Source organism: Brachionichthys hirsutus, chromosome 7, assembly GCF_040956055.1.
Source record: "Brachionichthys hirsutus isolate HB-005 chromosome 7, CSIRO-AGI_Bhir_v1, whole genome shotgun sequence".
NCBI lineage: Eukaryota > Metazoa > Chordata > Actinopteri > Lophiiformes > Brachionichthyidae > Brachionichthys > Brachionichthys hirsutus.
Genome location: NC_090903.1, coordinates 5,380,064 through 5,402,848, shown reverse-complemented (window position 1 = coordinate 5,402,848; position 22,785 = coordinate 5,380,064). Strand labels below are relative to the sequence as shown.

Below are 22,785 nucleotides of genomic sequence, written 5' to 3'. Positions count from 1 at the left end.
AAAAAAAAAACATATCCACAATAGAAAAATCTCCATTTAAATGAAAAGCAGAGATGAGAAATGACTGCCTGTATTGGACACAGTGGCGGACATCAAAGGCGTAGCAGAGGATCCCCCTTCAGAATAGCAGCCACATGCCTTTCATTTAAGTGCAGTGTATTTGGATCTGCAGTTCAAAAGAGGCTGGTGCAGGCAGGCCGGCCGGCAGGTCTCTGGGGCCTTGCCACCAGTATTCTAGTTGCACAGATGTTTTGAATGCCAGCAGTTCATTTCTGCTGAAGCAAGAGGCAGCTCGGAGTGACTAAAGGAAAGCTTGGAAACACTTGTGCTCACCACCATCCCTGGCAGTCAGCATGTTATACTTCATTCAGTAAATAGTCCAAACGGATTTAGATGGCAGATAACATCCCAGAAGAATCATCATCATCATAATAATCAAATTATTTCATATGAAAGAGGGATTCACTTTAACTTAATTGTCTACAGACAATCAAATTGCATTTACAGTATATGATCTCCACCAGAGGAATAGTTGAAACAAGCCATCAACATGATGGTCACCCTCAAGCTAAATTTCATTTCATACTTTCAAATATGAGTTCCATAGCAGCTGTTCAAAACTGTTTGTTAAATCTCACTCGCTTTCGGACTTTGCCTCTCTGCATGATCAGAAGGGAGCTCGGCCTGCGACGAGTTATGTTTGAGAATGACTTCAAGCTATTGGTCTCTTTTACACTGTAGGGAATTTCCATATTAGATGGGACTCCGCAACGTGTTTACATGCCGACAGAACAACAGGGACGCACCACGTTTAGTTTGTTATTGTAATGACTGATTTCAATTGAACGCATCACAACAGTGACATCACACAACACAGATAAACATGGGCTTAGATTGGCTGGGGCAAAGTCCCGCCTTCAGGGGAGAGAATGACGTGAGGACGAAGCAGGAAGCGTCTTCATTCCAATGAAGCGCGGGCACGAGAGCTGTGTTGGAATCTCAGCGCTGATATCTGAACTAATTGTACTGATCTGTTAATTATATAAATGTCTTAATCTTAACCCACATTCTCCTCATTGATTACGCACCCACTATGGAGAACAAGAACCGGAAGAGGGTTTGGTAAAACCCTACAGAAACACATCTGTCTTCTGCTATAAACCCACCATGCATTTAACAATATTCACATTTAGAGTAGAAGTGAAAGTGAACGCACATGAATGACTGACATCCCGATGAATACATCAAACCCAGATACATTTTACACCACCTTTTTCATTCTCCTCCAGATCTTCACGGGACATTGAATCATTACATTGCAGATTTGAGAATGACTTTAACTGATTTTATAGCTTCTAGTTATTGAAGCCATGATTATTCCATTAAAAAATAAAATGTGGTGGCCCTTAAGGCTCAGAAAGTCAAATTTTATTTAAACTTGTGCAAACAATTTCTGTATCTTGTGGACTCTTGTATTTTCTTCAGATCAGGAGTGACATCACTGTCAACTTTATCGAAGCAATGAATTTCAGTGTCGTCATCAATCAAACACATAAATGTTTTCTCATGTTACCCTCTGATTATGAGAACCATCCTTATTTCAGAGCAGATTTCACCGTGACTCTTCACAGTGCAGTTTGGACAATGCATGAAAACAAAACAAATGTTGAACACATCAGGATGCGTGCACATTTTTGGTTCAATGTGTTCACAATAAAGGACAAAGTGTGTTTTTGTATTATCTCTGCCTGCAATTTGATGATGCGTATTGTTCGAGCTGTTGCTGCAGCGACCGTAAATAACAACACAATACACACTTGGCTTTGGTGACATTAATCATAAAGTTTGAGCTGATAAAGAAAACAACATTTCAGGCTGACAGACATCTTCCTTTCTGTACGTTTTCATATAGAAGTTGTCCAGATGCATAACATATCCATACATTCCGAAACCGTTCTCAGCCCTTTGTCTCTCACATCTGTGTTTGTGGTAAATATAGCCTTCTCTATGCCTTCTCCATAGATTGCATTTTATATTTCAATTCCATTTAGTCACATGTTATCATTATGCTGTTTATGGGGAGGGAAAACATACAAACACGCCAAGTGCAGAGGCCAAACAAGTGTGGACGGGACCCACTCTGGCACATTGTGAAAACACATTCATCATCCATTTATAATCCCTCTTGTGTTAATCAAATGATTACCCCATACCTCTAGAATTTAGAGTTCAGCTCTAATTGCTAGGTTAGATTTCTGTTGGCTCAGGTGCTGCATACTCTGCATGTTTACCGTCACGGCTCTTACGCAGCCTGTGTGTGAAAGAGACCATCGAGTCTTTAATGCATCAACAATTGCGCTGTTGTGACTTGGTGGCTATGAGCAGTCTCACCACAAAACAAGCCAAAACACATTTCATTTTTTTTTTATTTAACTGAATATCAAAGACACTGCACCATGATGTAATACCTATAGGAAGGTTATCATTTCAGTTTGGAGATTAAAGGGATGTTGCACTCAAAACATCTCATATCATTAAATCTAATTAAAAGTTCCCTTTGGAGCACACTGAACAACTCAGAGTAATATTTAGCTCAGTCAGTTCAGTCATAAGCAGTGTAAATAACCACGTGTCAAGATGTGACAGTTCAGAAAGGGAAACGCTTGGGATGAAGGGAAGTCAGCCATTTGGAGAATCTTTCCACTCCTAAACACACACAGGAAGTGTTTATAGGCAACATTTGTTGTAAGGGGGAAAAAAATCTTAATAAAATAAAAAGCTGAAGACTCATCAAATTCAGCAAACCAAAGGGGAACACATAAAAGAGCAAATTAATCAGTAGTATTCAGTAAAAGCCGCATTTAGAAAATAAACTCCATATATAATTGAGGTTGAATCATTTTGCTTCCAAATGGAATGTCGACAAAAAAAAAACATGAAAAAATACATTTATAAACTTTTCATTGAAAAATCTGTGTGATTAATCAGTAGATTCATAAATGAATAAAAAAAAGGTTTTTTTGTTGTTTGTTTGTGCTTTAAATTTGTTCAGAATAAAACGCTGATACTTTACACAGCACTCAAGTTTCACACTAATTCAAAAGAATGTTGTGAAATCATCTAATTATTTACAAACAAATGTATTCAATATTTCAAAAGTTAGAGTAAGAACAGATAAATGTGCTGTAAAAAACATAAAAGGTACCAGCTGCCAAACAGTTGGTCTTCTTTGGCTGTTCATTAAACTCAGCCTTGACACTAAAAGGAAGATGTCGGGAGTCGTATCAGCTTCCCAGCTCAAACTCTGTCTCGTTGAAAAGGTCTGGTCGAGAGGAATATTTCTGTCGTGAGAACTTCAGACAGAGAGCGTCTCCCACCTCGTTCAGGTGGTGCAGCACCTGAGGACCAAGAAACAGGTTCAGAATGTGTGTGACTCGTGGGGAAAAGCTGAAGCATCGGAGGACACGCTGGCGATGAATGCGTGTTGGTGTGTAAGTGTGCCAGTGAGGTGTGGTGAGGTGAGGTTGATGGCTGGTGAGTCGGGCTTCATCATAATCAGATTTACAAATGTATGAACCTACAGAGTTTCTTATTCACCATTTGATTGGCAGCAGTTAACGTGTTATGTTAAACATTTCATATGAGCATTCTTTACAAATACAAACTGAAGTACACAGAAAAAAAAACCACATTTAACTAGAAAAGCACTCAGAGAGCACAGACCTCAACCCCCTCCAAATTAGAGTTACACCGTCCACATGGTGATCTGGATCATCATCAAAATGTTCTAAATCGTTCTTGGCATCTTTATACACTAACCACCAAAAGTAAAAGTGAATCGTAGTTTATGTGTATTTTTAACAGATTTTTGAATCTATAAATGGAGTTTTCAATGTAAAATGTAATATTTTTCCTGGCCTTATCCGATCCAGATGAAATTTGCCGATAAGATAGAGCTCCCCACCCTACACGACTGTGTCAAAATCCATTAACATCAGTCAATAATCAAACGAGATATTGAGGAACAAATTTTGATGCAACGCTGCATTTGACTTGCTAGCTGTAGATTGGAGCTAGCTGTAACTTTGCAGCAGACAAGGCACAAATAGAATCCCTGGGATCATGGGCGCCCCCTACCATGAGGCACGAAAATTGCGTCCCTCACCGCCCTCCTCTTTTCCAGCTGTTTTATGATCGCTGAGCACAATAAACACGTTACACATATACAGTTGTTGACAAAAAAACAACTATTACATACATCAGATAAACTCTAGTAATTTAGTTCATATGGCTATAGTAAATAGTGACATACAGAGAGACAGCGCTGTATAGCATGTTAGCACAGTTAGCCGAGTCATTGACCAGTCCATGAGACTCAGCTGGCTGCTGCCTCACCGCACGTCTCTTCCCAGAATTTTACCGATAAATGTGAAAATTCAGTGAATTTAAGTGAAAAATAATCTAAAACTGTTGGAGTTAAATGGAAAATAACCTTTCAGTACAAATCACTGAATAAATATAAGTATTTAATTTGATAGCCAGTGAGGCACGGCCTCACCTGCCTCCCCTGAATGCAATGCGTACCTGGTTCAGCATGTCCCTTGTGTGTCCTGCAGACAGACAGAAGCGAGCTCGGGCTTCTGTTATCGGCGTTGCTGGAAAGCCAACAACCACTACACCAATTTTTCTTCGCAGCATCTCTCGAGCAAAAGCCCTGATCAACAACAAAAACCAGAGACAACAATCAAGTTTGTCATAGATGACTGTAGAAATTGATCTTTTACAAGTTTTGTCTATTTTGTGTTGCTCAAGGAAGTCTTGTTCCCTTCAGCTTATTCAAATACCTGTTAACATTTTCTGGACATCATATATATATATGTATATATATATATATATATATATACACATATATATAAACAAGCAACAAGACAAAAACAATCCTCGTGTTGCCTACTGGGTGACGAGTGATGGATTCCCATTCTGCCCACACACAGTCTAGCTGTCCATTTCACGCAGAGTTCGCACCCTGTGAGCTGACCGTAGCCTTTTATTGTATCTGATCTAATTGGCTGCACATGGTTATTGCACTGATTTCATTAGTATTCATTCATATGCAGGAATTTCCTAATATGGGATAAATAAAGCCCATCCATCCATCCAAGGTGTGTACATACACGACTTTGCCAGGCATGTAGAGCAGGATTGGAACCACAGGTGAGTCATCGTTGCCATAGATGATGAAGCCCATCTCTTTAAGTCTTGCCCTGAAGTATCTGGTGTTCTCTGCCAGCTGATGGACTCGTCTAATGCCTGCAAGTAAAACAAAAACACCATCAGATGTGAGACATGAGTAAAGAACCAACTCATCAGAGTTGCTGCCCATTGTTCCTCTGTCCCCTACAGCGAGGAACAGCACCTGCCAGCAGTAGCTAATGCAGAGTTCTTTGCAGTGTCATCACACATCAAGTCCTGCATCTCCATCTGGGCCATTCTAGTCCCCTTATGGGAGCTTTAACAACTCAGATGGAGAAGCAGGTGGTTCAGTGTTGGCTTCCATGAAGAGAAGGGCTTGCAAATTGAATCTGATGGATATCACGTCTATTTCTTATATAAAAAAAAAAAAATCAAAGGGCTTAGAGAAGCCCACCCCGCTAACTGTCCCCCCCGTTTTCTAATGGGAATCACTGGGGAGCCTGGTGCGCTGCAGCTGCAGCAGTTTGGCATGGGCTGGACTTGGAAAACAGCTCTGTTTCCCTCTGATTACCTGGGAACAGATTGGCAGATCTTTCATGGGGATAGAAGAGAGCACTTTAAATCCTCTTATCTCAGCAGAGAGAGAGAGAGAGAGAAGGGGGAAAACATTCGGACATCTGCCAAAACGTACAGGACCCATTTTGTAAATTGTTCCTCTCTGCTATGACAGAGGACTTGGAAGTCAAAAAAACCTGCTGCCAAACCCTGAAATCATGTGGGTAAATGGGAATGTGTAGACGTTACTACTTCTTTTTTTCTACATCAGAGCTGCAAACAGTTTGAGAAATTCAGCATGAGTGAGTAAGATGAGAGGAACAGAAGACTGAGAGAAAGGGGGGTGAAAGTGACATTAGTTGTCACTGTGGGCTTTTACAGCGTTGTGACGGATGCTAGAGCTGATCTGTTTGCCTGTCTGCAGTGTTGCCTCATTTCTATGCAGTTCAAGACTGACTGTTCCACAAAAGCTGTTTCTCTGATCTACGTCAGATGCAAAGCATGTCTGTTTCAGATCCAGATGGGAAACTCACTCATCTCTGCATGAAACTGGAATTCACCGTAACAATCAAACGCCAGGCTCGAAGACCTTGATTAACCTGCTAGAACTATCTACAGCAGAGATGTGTGTGTTCTCGTGTGCCACACAGTAGGAATTTTATATTTTCCTTTTGGTGTGAGCCTTTTACTTCATGCACCATTGCTACCGCCATCACGGCATGTCCTGACTTGATACTAACTAGCCCTCCTATCTCCACTACTAGCAGAGCTACAACTCCAATAACTCAAGAAGAATTGCTCCGGCAGTTTTGCAACTGGTTTTGTAATGACTACTTCCCTGCCCTTGTGTCAGATGCCATTAGAGCAGAAACCTTTCAGAGGTACAGCATTCCTCACAACACACATATGAAAATGATTTCCTCCACGCTAAGGTCACGTGTGCTCTGGACTGCACGTCCTCCTGCCTCGCTCCACCACTGCAGACCCCTTTAATTGCTACCACATTTTGAGACCGAGCAGCTGTTTGTCTTTCCCTGCAGGTCTGAACTTACTCCTAACTAATGCTAACATTGGTCTTGCCCTCTTGGTTCGGTTTGCTATTGTTTCCATAGAAATTATAGAAAAGCTGCTAAGATTTTTATGAGCTAGACATAATGTTTGTCCGTTAAGATGCAGATGTGTTCCGATAATAAGACCGCGTTCACTGAAAAGTGTCCAGGCACTCACCCTCTGTACTCCCGTCTTTTCCCATGATGCACTTCATTGCACGTATGATCTGCTCGGTGACGGGAGGGGACATTGCTGAGGAGTACACCGCGCTGTGAGAGTGGATCCGCAAGTAGTCCACCAGCTCCTGTGATGTAGGTGACGACAAACAATCAATGGAGATGCAGCAGCGTGCTACGTTCAGCATCCATTTTCAGATACACTATGCAGCACAGATGTGATCCTGCACTTTAGCGCCACTGGATCGAACCCACAACCCGTCAATATGAGAGAAAATGATAACATCGGATAAGTTATCACCCGGGCATTGACTGTCAAGCAGGTCTGGAACTGTTTTTTTGCCCTCTGCTGAGAGCACCACAGGGGTAATTTGTGGGAGAATGCGGACTGTCGGGCCCATGTCAGCAGGAGTTCAATTTGGCTCGTGTTTGGCGGAGAACAGCAGGATTAGAGGAAACTGATCCAATCATGGGTCTCCAGACCATGGATGTGTGAGTGGTGATGGGCTGCTGCGTGGTGGCTATGCGGTGGCCAGCGGGTGCAGGGTGATGACACGGAGCTGGAGATTCCGTCTGGCCGCCATCCCCACTCGCAGCCATCTGTGCTCATTGGGCGGCGGCTGCGGCTTCCTCACACACATGAGAGAAAGGGATTTTTAGGGGAAATGCTAAAATGCTGGATAAGAAAATGGCATCTGTTTTTATTTAAGGTGGAGGATTTTCACCATTTTAGGGCTCTGCGGGATTTTAGCGCAACCAAGATAAACCAGTTAAGAGAACGTGTCTGAAATCCATCTCGCATCTGTGGTGCAGACTGACAGTTTCAAATGTTCCCTCAACCACAAGGTGGCCACAATTCTGAGTCGCTGATACTCAGAGCTGGACTGGCGTCAAAAAGACGTGCATTTACGCTAATTTCTGTCAAGGTCTTGAGCACAGGGTTCAAGTGAATCAGGAGGCTTGGGGTGTATTTGTCAGAGAATTTATTTTTGGTGCTCTCATAAAATGGCTACAACATGAATGTTTTCCAGAACACATCTGCGAAGTCTCTTGTCGGTCGACCCTAATCCACTTAATGAAGGATTTGGGGGGGATTTCACCACAACAACAAATACACCAAATCTGAAGGCTTTCTCGCTCGCTTTCCTTGCCTGTTTCTTTTAGGAGTTTACTGCAAACAGCTGTCAAACAAGGCAGAGTGTTCATACATCAAACATCATCATGCTTGTTAAAAGGTCGTCTTGTTAAATCTGGAGCGCAGTTCCGAAGCCTGCCACAAGAAGAGGCTGGACCTCTGCCAGCGTTAACTTCTTATTATGGCTGTGCAGGGCTGAGCCAACATGAGGCAGCAGCAGGAAGGATCCTTCTACCGATACCTAATTCAAGCAGCATGGACGTTTCCTCTGTTGCTTTCTAATCAACTCCTCCAAAAGCGGTGTGGTTATGTAGTAAAGTGTACTTTTTAATGAAGTAAAAATGAATTACAAAGGGCCAGAGTCACAGCCCGCTGAACATTTGTTGGGCACATGAGTCGAGGGTTTCATGGAGTGTATGATTGACTCATACATCTGCAAGAACTGAAAATAGAATTTGAAATAATTTGTAGGCTCTGTTGCAACCTGCTTTGGGTCCACATGACTTATTGTTGTTGCATAGACCGTCATCATAAGGTCAATGCATTTATTTTCTTTTACATAGCCAGGGCTATTGGAATAGTTTCAGTAAATACATTTTGAAATTTAAGGCAAAGCCGTTTTGGTTCACAAAGCTCAACTTTACATAGCGACAAACTAGTTTCTACCTGATGGAGAATCTACAGGTCAAACGCAGTTTTTACAAGTTCAGTCCTTTATACTAGGACTGCCACGCAGGGAAATGGGAACAGCGATGATGAGATCAGGCTAGGATTCAAAAAAGGGAGTGTTTCTAATAAGCGTAACAACGCCGCTGTTTTAGTTTAAAAATATAGTTAAAAAAAAGAACATACTGCCTTTTCTTTTAGCTGCCGTGCTATGACAGGAAAGGTTACTGTTTTACATTATTCTGGGGTGTCCAATAAAGTAATTGGCCATCTTAGAACTTCATCAGTAATGTCCTTCTCAGATAAAAAACCAGCAGCTATAACTCTTTCTTTATATATATATATATATATATATATAAAAATTTATGCCTCTTGTCTGTACCTCTTATTATGAATATCCCACTGTCATTGTTCCACTTCTACTCTGTGACTGTTCATTTGCCAACAGGTGTAAAAATACTCAGGTACTACTGAAGTTAATCACAATCCCTGCTGCATTGCAATGTAGCATTAGTCTCTCCAGCTCTAATCACTGTGTAGAAAGTTGTGTGAAAAAACATGGAGACAGTATTTGAGCTCCTCGCTAGAAAGGAGTCAAAAGGTTAATATGTATTGCATTTAACCAGTGAAACAAATATGGTGCGTCCATCACGATCAGCACTTCACTTCATTGTTTTATACTTAGTTTTGTCTGTACAAATTTGTCATGCCTTGCTTGAATCGCAGCGACACTGCCCTCAACCATTTCAGGTTCTATCGCTCCATTTCATCACATATTCAGTCATTTTTGTATTTTTAATTAAATTAAATAATCAACTCTGAATTGCCCCGATCAAATGTCAATTCAGCCACTATCTACTTAAGGCAGAAAGCGATGAGTGACTAAGCCTATCTGTGAAAATAAAATTAAAAAAGGGTGGTAGGAATCTCTCGGGAAACACACACGGGTATATAGGAATAATATGTAAAATCCATAGGAACCTTTTTCCCTGCGATATATCCTCCAGCTGCCCCAAAACTCTTGGTGAAGGTGCCCATCATCACGTCCACATCAGCTGGGTCCAGACCAAAGAGCTCGGTGACGCCCCTCCCCGTCGGCCCCACTGCGCCGATGCTGTGTGCCTCATCCAGGTATAGATACGCTTTGTACTTCTTCTTCAACGCGATGATCTCAGGAAGTCGCACCACGGAGCCCTCCATGCTAATAACAGAGAATCACACAAAGAATACACTCACAGTAAGGACACACATTAAACCAATTATAAAACTCTTACAGTGATCAAAAGGAAAGGGCTCTGACCCAAACCCCACTTTATCCACTGAGAGCATATGTGCATCTGTAAATGCATATTACATAACGTCCACACCTCAGTCTTCCAAGAATCTTTTTGCCGGCCTCTTTCTCTGACCCCCCCCCCCCCCCCACACACACACACACGCACACACACACACACACAAGCCTTTTAAGGCTGCAAACGGACAGCATGAGTGAGTGTACGGCTGGAAAATAGAGCGATCCAGGACCTGCTATCTTTGCTGAGGCTGACTATGTCTGCAGTAACATAAGGCAGCGTTTCAGAAGGACAACGATGGACGTCTCAGTGCTTTTTACTGACTCTTTATGTTGCAGGGGTGGTAATAAAAGCAGCCCACTAAAGTGTATTCAAGCTGTCTTTTAAATTTACCAACATCGATAAGGAACTCAAGGCCATCCTCTTTGTTTGTCGACAGACCTGCCATAAAACAGCTAACTGAAATCAAAATGGTATGGTTTAATTCAAATGGACCGAGAAGTAGGGTAAGGCTGGCAGACAGAGGGAGAAAAGAGGAATGAAAATAGCCATGATAAACAGTTGGAGCTGGGTGTGTAGCCAAGTCAATCTCTGTGGCTCCATTTGGCCTTGATTTGGAGCTAATGAGCAGATGGAGAGGGTCACTGAGACTCGAATAGCTCACTGCTGGGAGACACACACACACACACACACACACTAAACACAGGCTGGAAGCTCTCGTTGGGTTACAAAGGAAGGATTCTGGAGTCTGTCCTCCTGGATGCTCATGCAGGGACTCATACAACCTGAGATAAATGTGTCTACACTTTCCTAATGAGTGTTTGCGTGTGATGTACAATGGCAGCTGACCTGTAGATGCCTTCAACCATGATGAGGATTTTCTTCCATGGCCTGTATGTCCGAGGCTGCCCCGAGCTAATCGCCTCTCTGAGCATCTTCTCAAGGCTCTGCATGTCTGACAGAAAACAACTCTGCAACTTAATCTGAATTAAAACCTTATTAAGGAAAGAAAACAAGAAGAGCAAAGTAGAAAGAAATAGATGTGCATAAAGATTCCAATAGTAAGTCATAATTATGATGTTACATTTTATTTATATAGCAGTTTCCAAGAAATGTACACAATTAAAAGCAGATCAATGAAAGGAAGGAGCCAAGAAACAAAAACAAAAAATACAGCAATAAGCACAGCAGGCAATACAAATATATTCTTCAGAATATTTATTACTTCAATAATTAGAGAAATTAATAACAAGATGACGCTGATTCTGTGAACCTCAGATCCTCTGGCAGGGGAGGGTTCCAGAGCAGGTGGGGGGGCTTTAACAGCATGTGCCCGGTCATCTTTTGCCCAGAGCTGGGCCAACAGCTCCTGGCTGAGGATCTGAGGCTGCATCAGCACATCAACAAATTCAGTAAGAACTAATCCAGGACGTAAAATGAAATCTTAAAATAACCAACTCCACAAAATAGAGTAATAATCTCAAGAGGGCGGAGCCGTTCCCAGAGAACACAAAGCACTACTTTATCGTCAAGAAACACCTGAGAAAAACAACAAACACCTGGACTCATTACTGACCAAGCTAAATATGGATGTGTAAAACTCCTCCACAGCTCACGCTGCATGACTGGTTAATTTAAAACAGTGACTACAATCTTGGCTTTAATTAAAATCATTTCCCCACTTTACTACTCAGCGGGCAACGTTTAGTAGCAGTGACCATCCGGTGATCACCAGCAGATGGCAGTATTGGATAGGTGCGATGGATGAGAAGGGGACTCGATGTACCACTGCCGTTCAACTGATTTCTCTTAGATGTAAATAATGTCACACAAAAACAGGTTTACTTGGAGGCATCAGGTGCTCTCCTGATAAATTCACTCAGAGCAGAGCACATGTGAAGTTAGCGGTGGCCATACGGAAGGAGCCAGTGAAGGTGCTGCGCACCCTGCTGTGTGTGCGCAGATATGAAGCAGTGATTTAAAATAAACCGAGGCCTGGTATGAAATATTGGTGAGGAGGAGGAGGAGGAAGGTCCTCTTTGGCTCTACAATCAACTTGTACCTGCATTTGTGAATATTCAGAGTGCTTTATCCTCTCACGCTTTGGATGCATGAATAAATGCATTATCTGAAAGGAGAGAAAAGCTAGAACTATGAGAAGCATTTCAATCTGACAATGCCAGACTGGACAAACCAGTTCCGTTCCGTCTCTGTTAAAAGATCACCTCAAACAAAGGTACACAAAGGGCCTGTAGACATGCAACAAATGCAACAACGGTCATGAAGCCGCGCCCTGGGAGCGTGGGCGGCGGGGAGGGGGGTGAGTGCCTGAACTCAAGGGCACATCGGCAGTGCTCAGGACTCCAGCTACCAGACCACACTCCACACTGAACTGGTCACCCTCTGGTTCCCAGGTGAGGGTGAAAATGACCGAATGACCTTCTTAGTGATGATTGGTCCCGTACTGATAAAAGAATATATATAGTGCTGGGAGCCACTCAAGTGCCTGGGGGGGGCTCTTTGCCTTTAGACAGACGTCTGGGATCCGCTTGGGGCCCTAAACCGACTCTGGTTGTCCAGTCACAAAGTGAGGGTTGCATCTACCCCCCCTTGTCATGTATTGGCAGTTTGTAATTTGCCAACATAATAGAGAACAGACAGTTTAACTCAGATGACATTTTCATGCTAATAAATGGCCACTCTGCTGCTGATGGATAAAACACAGTTTGTGACTGTAAACCGTTAAAGCTTTTTTATTTGCCGCTCTAAACATAGAATGTTAAGGAGGTTTTTTCAAAGGCAAATCCTGTGCCATGCAGAAATGAACATGTTAATCAAAGCAGCAACAGTGCTTGATGATTAAAAGAATGAGGAAATGTGTGTTCAGGGACGCATATGCCCGTACGACTGGAAAAACAATTTGTGCTGATGTGGATGAAACACGTCCAGCATTATCAGTGAATGGGAGTAAATTGAGATAAAAATCACCTAAATTCAAATATGCAAAATATTTTTTATAAACATCTCATATAAGTAATCATTTAATAGTATAGCAGTGGTGGCAAAGCAAACACACCACAGAACAATCAATGATGTTTGATTGACAGGAACAACAAACTTTAAGCAGAAAAAGTGGAAAACTGAAACAGCACAAGACCTCATTGCTTCCAAATGAGAACAAGGCTGCGTGTTGCTGTAGGGCAGTTATGACTGCCATACGAGCCGCTAGACTTACTGTTGTGCTTGAACACCCGGATGGTTGCTCCTGACAGTCTTGCTCCCAGGATGAGAGATGTGTGATTGAGCTCATCGCTCAGGATCAAACAACCCTGGAGATCAGCGGGGGAGAACGGATTTCATCTAAATGTCCTTCATCCTAGCGCAACACATCTTCCTTCACTTAGTAAATGATATCATCATCATCATTACAGCCAATGACAGAAGAGATTACGGCCCATTTTCAAGACTATACACGATTGGTCAAAGTTGCAGAGACAATACGATGGTGTTTTGGATGTAGAGGTCTACACCAGGATAACAAATACTTCAACAGCCTTACATCAGTAAATCATCATCAGTGAAACCTGATACATTAAAATCACTGCAGTGTGTGGTACCCACCTATATGTATTTATTTTCTATAAAAATATCTGTATTGTTTGTATTATAGCATAATTCCTTGGAATGTGTCCTTGGAAGACAAACGGAACAGCTCGTCTTGTCCCGCCTCCATCCATGCCGCATTAGCGTATTGGACTGTGCTAGCTAGAATGAACCCTTGCAGAGAGGGTACGTTGACACCTTCCCAGTGACAGATACCCTCAGTTTGGTCCCTGGACTACCAGCAGCTGTCACTCCAATGTAGCTCTGCCTGCAGAACGAGGCCCGTCCTGGTGCAGCCTGTCCCTGCAGGATAGAGCAGGCCGAGTGGGTTGACCTCCAGGCCCTGCAGGGTTACTCTGAGAGACGAAGCCTAAGGGGCTCCTGCACCTCCTGGCCTGCATAAACGGCCCCGTCCTCATTTGAGCAGCGAGCCTCCCCTTTCTCCTGTCCAGCCCCATCACATATATTCATGGTGTGGGTTGCTCTGTGTCTGTCTGTGGGAGCAGACAGGACACGGTGTGGGTAATCATACCCTAGAGCAGCGCTCTTAACAAAACCCGCCTGTCCTTGTCTAATCATCTGATAGGAATCTATGCCCAGGGCCTTCTCCTCCCAACTGCTGTAATGTTTAATTATGATTTTAATTTATTGGAGATGGTCAGTTTAGTTGACCGTTACTCATTAATTTAGGCCATATGCAACAAAGGCCAGGGCTGCTTGGATGAATTTCTGTTGCGCTGTGAAAATGACACCCATGTATGTCTGTGTAGGTTCTCAGTCATCCAGGTCATGGTAAATCAAGAAGAGCAAAAAAGAAGAATCCACTGGACCTGTTCTAAGTATGATTGAAGATGTTTCACCTCCCATCCAAGAGGCTTCTTCAGTTCAGAGAGACTGGTAACGCTCGGTTATGCTGCGATGCATCCAGGTGTGGTTGGGGGGTTGTGCATTTTAGGGACAGATGTCAATACTGCATTGTATGTTGCTGATAGATGGTTTCTTATGACTGCCGGGGAGCATTAGCATTCATAACGGAAATGCTAATACTCATGGGGAGTCTGTTTGCCTTGGTGGTTTCGGTCCTTTCTTTGTTTTCTGCTGCAACAAGAGTATAAGTATCTAAACTCTCTCCCAGTCTCTCAGAACTGAAGAAGCCTCTTGGATGGGAGGTGAAACATCTTCAACATCTTGTTCAAACTTGAACAAGTCCAGTTCATTCCTCTTTTTTGCCCTTCATGATACACCTATCCAACAGGATTTCCTGTACTGAGTGGTATTTAGCATGTAAAAAAACACAAACCTTGCCAACCAGTGCTGGAATGTTCATTGAGTTGGTGGCAAAACCCATCCCGTAAGTCATGGAAGACTCAACTCCCAGGAATTCAGCCACAAGTAGCTCCAGGTCTTCATGAATGCTCAGGTTACCTGCAAGACAGCGATCACGAGACAAGATCACTGATCCAGCTGGTTAATCTTGTACTTGTACATCACACATTTTGATGGAACACACGCAGTATCCGCGCTGCTAATGTCCCAGAGTCAAGATGTGGTTCTATTTGTGATATGGCTAACCTGACCCCCTTCCTCGGTCTGAAGTGTTTCTGCAGCACATCATCCTGGAGCAGTCGTTATAAATCAGTGTGAGAGGTGGAGGCCAGAATTCACTTAGAAAATTGATCAGATTGTAATCTTTCACCTGACATGGTGTTTTCTACTTTGTGCAATAAAAGTGGGATTTTGGGATTGGGGGTCTCTCTCAGTGCTGCCGTGATCCAGAAGGAATTACCGCTAGAATGTGAGCTACAGGCAGAGAAAGGTTCACAGTATTTTGTTCCTGCTGGTTCTGGCATATGTTACTGCATTAATCACACTCCACACTGCAAATGCACTGCAGTAGTTACAGCGGTAAAGAAAGAATCTGATTTAAAAAAAAGACAGCATTTATTACACTGCAGAGTTAAAGCTACTCCACAAACACAATGCAAAAACAAACACTAATTTCTGCTGAAGACTGCTGCTTTAACAAGTCACTATATCAACCCTTTCCATATTTTCCATATTTTAGAGACTGTAAAATGGGCTAGCGTATCAAAGAATCAACATTTCCTTAGCATATTTAATCAGCATTTTAAAAAACTTTATTAATATTAATCAAATGGATGCCTGGTTTACAAATATTGTACTTCAGGCAATCGTTTTTAAAAATTGAATGACTGAATGGAAGGAAAGGAAAACATGTATTGACTTGATAAATGTCAGGGAGCTCAGTCTTTCTGTGACTCCCATACGTCGCTGTTCATCAGGCCGAGGCAGATCGATTCCTACATTTCCTCAACCATTAGCCTCAAAGCTCCTGCTGGCATGTTCAGAATTTTTTGATCAGAATATATTGGCTGTTGCAGCCCTCGGCGTCGAAATAAGTGCAGGGAGTCACCAACGGGTGTAGTTGCTTACGTACTTTATTCAAGCACCGTCTTCAAATAGCATATTGCATTTAGCAATGGTTTCATAAAAATACTCTATTTGGATTAATGCTGGCCTGATCTAGATGCCAATACTCTCCAAGTAAGAGAGAGAGACATTATCCTTTTCAAATCTCGCTCGTTTCAATCACCCGAGTTGGCTAACTGATACCTAAAGTGTCACATAGCTCATTAAACTCAGTCACCTGTCCTCTGAATTACCGCCTTCACCTTCCTGCTAAAGCTGAGTCAGGAAAAAAAGGTCCATAAGCATTGCAATGGTTGCAGAGTATTAAAGGTACTGCAAAGTCACTAAAAAGATGCAAACTAAACTCCTCTCTTTCACTGCAAACCCATCACTCAGGTCTTTCTTCAAAGCCTTGACAACAAGACAAGGAAAGCCCAGCCTGCAGGAGTTGATCGTTTCTACCATCAGCTTTGACTGGACTGTCAACAGACAGGTGCAGCAGCAGCTTTATTATGTTACATTAGTCCACACACATTATGGCAAAACACCAACTCCCGTGGCTTTGATAGCTGCAGTTACAATCTCCAGTTAATTTAATGACACAATTTGATTTACTCTATGTTAATGATTGAAAGAGAAGAAGGAACAGTCAGCTATCCATTAAGACAAATCCATGAATGTTTGACATGGCTGTTTATTCATAGGGCGTGCAGTCAGTGGCCTTTGGATCGGCATTCGCATCAATAAAAATGGAGACTACATTTCACACTTGTATCTCATGTGAAATAATGGTTCATCAGTCTTGGCAACTTCTAATCTCAATTTAACTGAATGTGGGCTTTTTTTTTAATAATTAGACTACTGATAAATTCAAGCACAAAAATGTATTTTGAAAATGTGCTTTCAATGTGACTGACAATGTGCTACTACACCGATACCGAGCTCTTCAACATTTGATGCCCATCGGAAATGCGCTTGTTATTCCTTAAGCCGCTCCAATTGCAAATTCAGGGATTAACAGTCACATTTAAAAAGATAAATCAACATATAAATCCTATAAATGAATAACGAATGATGCAAACAAAGTGGATTTTATATCTTATAAAAAATAATTATATATTTTTGTCTAGGTATTTACGTAGTAGAGGTATGTTCTTGTGTTTTCAGACCGATTTGTCAAAGCAGTCAGGGATCGCTTTAACATCATGCAACACCGCGCAGAGACTCGACCTGCTGTGAGGTTTTATGGCAGCTCGCTTTCTTAGTCTGCTTTAGTGCAACACAGAGGCGTCACGTGATGGCAACAGACGGTTAGAATAGAAACTACTACCAAACACGTCTCTTCAATAAGACCCACGTTTATGGTTTTGACCAATAAACACACATCTCAAGGAAAACTGTCAGATTTCATTGCGGCATCATTGATATGCCAGAACTAGCAGTTTTACACATGCAACCACTTAAACAGCATCAGAAGATGAGTTGAAGATCAGAAGATTAAAAAAAAAAAGATTTTAAATTTATCTGATCCTTGCCACTCTGATGTTTCCATCACATATATTCCTTTTGCTTTCTGCCCAATGTCCAGGGTGTTTCATAATGTTACATCCCACTGTAATATCATCTCACTCCACAGTGTGGGCCAGTATGTAATGATCTCAGCATATGCCCAAATGGTACATAATTCAGGAAAGGCTGAATAATTCATATGACACTGCAGCCCCTAAACGATAATAAAACATGAAGGCAGTATAATTCATGAAAAAGACGATAAATGATGGCAAACGATGAAAGGGGACGAGGAATCTTTTACTTCAGGTTTATAATAATAAACCTGTTCAGCAGAATCAGGTTATGCAAAAAAAACCCGTTCAAATCAGTGCACACGTACGAAATGTTTTTAAGAACAAGTAAAAGAGACACCAGTAATGCTTTAAGAGTGAATATATTTGTGTCACATTTTTTTTAGCTGCACACACTGACCCCAAAACTCACCTAGTTCCTGCCTTGTGCTGCAAACCCCAACCCCGTACTGCAGCGTTTTGTCCACCACAGTTTTCAGGAAATCAGCGTTGTTCTCTGCAAATCCAAGGTAGTTGTACGAGCCCATGTTGATGACACTGTGTATCGTCCTTCCCGTTAACCTGCAAGCATTCAGAGAATGAATCATTATGCTATTAGCTATTATAACTAGAGCAGCACTCAGTAGGGTGCACACCTCACACTACACGTCTGCTTCACTCTCAGTAGAAACAGAACGCAAAGGAAGACCGCATGTACGATGCATCTGTCATAACACGTAGTAAGCCACGAAGGGCAGACAAAGTACAATTTAGCATATCGCTTTTTATCTCAGCTACAAATATCAGTTACGGATACAGTATCGTTTCACTGTTTGTCTAACAGTAAAAGTAATCAGTGTAGCAATAAATCTTAAGCAATCCCAAAATGCATTAGTTATTGTGTACAAACAAACAAATCAAAACACAACCTCCTCGGTGAGGTAGACATTAATCAACGGCCACATGAAAGTAATTGTTAATCATGAGCTTGTTTATCATCAGTGGAGTTCTGTTCTTGACAAGTAATTATTGGAACAAGAGCCATCAGGAGATGACAGGACCCCCCCTCCCCCCCTTATCTACACAAAATATGGATTTGCATGAATACAAGCTCTTTGAGTCTAGCAGTCAGTTAGAACTAAATATAAATGTGATAATGAAAACTACATGAAAATGTAATGAGTAATGAAGGAATCAAGAAGACACGCTCTGGAAACAAGCCCTACCTATTTGTGACGACGTTTGCTGCCATAGAAAAGCAAAACAAAGCATTTTGCATTATTCTTGGGAGAAATGTAGAGACTGTGAAAACGTAATGAAGGGTTTCTGGTCTGGACCACAGACAACAAATGTTTACAGAGATGCACATAGCATGTCCTCACATAATATACCATGGAATAACAATCTGTTTAAGGTAACAAAAAGCATTTGACTGTACAAATATGCAGTATTTGTTATTCCTATTTTCTTAATTTTTAAAGTACTGAAAAAAAATGGGCACATTAAACCTCTTTGTAAGCTGTGCCTCCTACCTCCCCCATGGCTCTGCTCAGATTCCTATTAATTCCTATAGATGTACAGTTAATGCATGTTTATTCTGAGACAGAAATATCTAATGTGTATATCAAAAGGGTGAGCGGACTGCCCTCGCTGAACTGATTACACAAACCCATGTGCTTTTCTTTATGCAGCCTCATCTGGCCACTCAAATGTGTTCTATACAGTTTCTAACTCCAGAGGAAAAAAAGTGCTTACTGCTCTGTTTGAACCTATAAAGCATGTAAAGGTTCCAAAGCTGCATGTGGCTATGGGCCCACTGCCATATGTTTTTATACATGACTGGATTGCAGCACCTGAATGTCCAGTTGTAGTCATCAGACAGCCTCTCCATCAGGTCAAAGACAGGTCCAGGCAGGCTGCATACGGGTCGGTTCCAGTTGTCTCGTACCCTCATGTACAGGTTTCGAGTGTAAAAGTTCTCAAAATCTTGATAAAGGGGAACAAATGCCTGAAACCAGAACAAAGAATCACTTTAAGTAACCGGACAGAAAAATAAGCATCAGGATGTCACAGAGATGTGGAGCAATACAGAGCCGTGAAAGCAACTTCCTAAATTCTGATCACACATGAAAAGTGAGACACGTTCTAGAAATCGACAATCCATGTGGTGAACATCATGGAACTATTGTTGTGTTGGTTAGAACTGATGTCCAAGAGGCTCCATGCGTTACCTACAGTATAGATGATGATTTCTTTGATGCTACGGCCCGCACGCACCACGCAGGCGTCCCTTGACAAAGCTATACATAGATTATTTGGATCTTTCTCTTCATTACACCCCTCTGATGAAACCGTCATCGCCACAGAGCACGCAGACAGCCTCCTCTTCCCTTTACGGAGGCGGAGCAACCTGCGTGGGTATTCCTCATAGAGACCATTTATCGTGTCTGCCTGTAGACACGCTTGCCCTACGACGATAACAACACAATATCATCATAGCTTTTTTTTGTTTTTTTAATTCAAGCAACAGAAAATAAAATTTCACTACAACATAATCTTAATTGTGAGTTTCGGATTCATGACATCAAACCATGACAGCTCCACTGTCAGCGGCAGCCTCGCCTAAAATCTAACGCACAATAACAAAGAAATGTGACTCCTAAGAGATTTAATTAGGTCTTCAGCAAATGCTCTCTGTGGTGTTCTTTCTCACCCATGGCAACGTTACGGCGCAGAGGAGCATGAAGAGAGAGTGCTTAAGAGCAAAAATTGAAATAATTAGGAGGGAACGGAATGAAGGGACACCTTAGGCAAGCGTGCTCCTGTGTTGTAATGGTCTGGATGCATGCGTGTCGACAGTGTATCCGTGCATGAATTAAGCCTACGTTTGTGCTGACTGCATATTTTACCTACCTTCTGTTCCTGTCTTTCCTGGGCAAGGTGACACTTCTCCAAGCCCACGGCTCTGAGGAAATCTCTAAAGTAGCCAAACAGGGTGACAATGCCAAAACCCAGGTATGTTAATACAGCCACGTACATCGGTGCCTGTTCAAAGGACTCCTGCCTGGGCTGCCTGGAGCCGCCGCCATCAGGCCGAGGGCGGTGTGTCTGTAAGAGGCCAAAACAAACGGTCTTACATTACAGACAAGACAAAAGACAAATGCGGGATTTAGTGCGGCTCGAATTCAAACAAAAGGATTTCAGTTAAAACACCGATTAACCCAAAGGCAAAAAAGGAAAATTACGCGATGCGTTTTGTTGTTTCGCACGTGAATAATTGTAAAATTCTTTACTTAAAAAACAGAAACATCACAAGTGATACCTTCGTACTTGATGAGCATTTTTCTAAATTCTATAAAGTTGCATATATTTAAAATGTTTTAATATTAACGTTTAAATATAAATTGAAGCAGCAAAACACAACAAAAGTGACCCCAGGGCACCTTTAAAACGTCTTTTGTCATGTCTAAATATTATTATTATTATTATGTGTACTATATTAGCTATTTAGAAAGATTCTCAGAAATATTTCTGTCTCTTGCCAGTTTTCTCCACGTCACACATGATGTCACCTGATGAACTGTCACCTACTTTAAATACTTCGAAGCATTTCCGCACTTGGCCGAGCGCCGCCTGCTCATCTGGAGACGCGCATTTACGCAGCGACTGAATACCTGCTTCAGAATGAAGGAAGCGTTTCGGGGCGGGGCCGCTGAGTTCATCTGGTTCTGTAACACGTTCCTCAAAGAGGAACTACACACCAAAACAGGCAACTTTTCTTTGTAGCTTCTTACTCTGGAGCTCTTTATTCCCCCCCTTGCATGTTTATTGCTTACAACAGGTAAACAGCGACAGTTTCCTTACGTCACACAGGTGTGCGCCCCTGTTCTAACACATTTCCCCAAGTAACTAATTCACTTCTAATAAAGCGGTGAATTACCCGAGTCAGGAACGTGAAGGCAGGTTCATTCAAATCATTGGTGAACAAATATTATTGCTGTAGCCTCGTCCAGCCTCTGAGAAACATACCTCTCTGTTGTTGGGAGAGGATTTATTCGCGACATCTTCGGTTCTGAGTCCATTCAGAGTCGCGTTTATTTTCAGTTGGCCGTTGGCCGCGGTTCTCGCCATGTTCCAGCGCGCAACGACCGTCCGCGTTTGGCTGTCACCTGACGGCGGCGAGCTTTACCAAGGTGACTTCCTCATTCTGCGTCTTTGGCTCAGCCTCCTACAGTTTGAACATCACACTTCACTTCATCTTGTCAAAGCGGCGACTTTCTGTTCCCCCTTTCTGTTTTCTTCTTTTCAAAAATGAAACTTTAGAAAGTTGAGGAAAAACTCCCCATCACGTCACACTGTCGTTCGATGGTTTTATTTTTATCCGTTTGATTACAGTAAAACTTGACGAACGTTATTTTACTAGAACTCACTGTTTTATACTTTCAATAAAAATCGTGCTCTTGACAAATAAATCTTGTTATTTGTTATTTGTTTTTTTTTGTCAACAGTCAATGTTGCGCTAATGTGATCTTATATTTATTCGATTTATTGTTTAACTTCTAAACAGGACCGTCAACCGGGTGACAATTTAGTATAGTGTGACAAAAACACGCTACAAGTAAGTCATTATTTATTTAAAATATTTGTTTAAATATTGTTACACTGATATTTTTTATTGTAGTATGCAGCACATATTTTGAAAATGTCCAGCGATGAAATTTTTTTTTTTTTCATTTACGCTTCAGAAAGAAAGTATAATTGTAGCATGACCTAATTTTACCCAAGAGATCAATACTTACTGTACAAATATTTCTGATTCTGACTATACCTTACCTGACGGGGGGCCACGTTTCCTGCAAAACCTGCAGATGAAGATGCATTTAGAGCATACAACAAACACATGTACATGTGTACTTGTATTTCACCTGAATACGGGTTCACGTTGTTGTTTGTTTAGCAGCTAACTAATAACTGCTGGTTTGTTAGTGTAGAAAACGTGCTCGGGTTATTTCCCGATGGCTTTGTCTTTATACAGTCACAGTGCTACACATAAATGCATGAGCAGCGAGCGGCGCTCCTGGCCTGACGCTCACAGCATTATTACGGGATGTCTACATTGATTA

General features: G+C 41.9%; 1 protein-coding gene across 1 annotated transcript; it reads right to left on the bottom strand.

Annotated features, from left to right (window-relative positions):
• Window positions 1-2,414: 2,414 nt before the first annotated feature.
• sptlc3 (serine palmitoyltransferase, long chain base subunit 3) lies at window positions 2,415-21,889 on the bottom strand. Its single transcript, XM_068741580.1, has 13 exons — window positions 21,692-21,889; window positions 21,281-21,415; window positions 20,576-20,770; window positions 19,516-19,670; window positions 18,096-18,244; window positions 14,971-15,095; window positions 13,303-13,396; window positions 10,917-11,022; window positions 9,757-9,976; window positions 6,976-7,102; window positions 5,175-5,310; window positions 4,585-4,714; window positions 2,415-3,398 (listed from the first exon to the last, which is right to left on the bottom strand). The coding sequence occupies exons 1-13, from the start codon at window positions 21,791-21,793 to the stop codon at window positions 3,285-3,287; spliced, it is 1,788 nt and encodes a 595-aa protein (XP_068597681.1). The 5' UTR covers window positions 21,794-21,889; the 3' UTR covers window positions 2,415-3,284.
• Window positions 21,890-22,785: the final 896 nt, after the last annotated feature.

Coding starts and splice junctions, on each gene's coding strand:
- sptlc3 (XM_068741580.1), bottom strand. CDS start 21,793: ATGGCGAGAACCGCGGCCAACGGCCAACTGAAAATAAACGCGACTCTG. Junction 13,397..14,970: donor TTCCAGCACTGGTTGGCAAG/GTTTGTGTTTTT, acceptor GCTGATCTCCAG/GGTTGTTTGATCCTGAGCGA. Junction 3,399..4,584: donor CAAGGGACATGCTGAACCAG/GTACGCATTGCA, acceptor CTTGGTCCTCAG/GTGCTGCACCACCTGAACGA.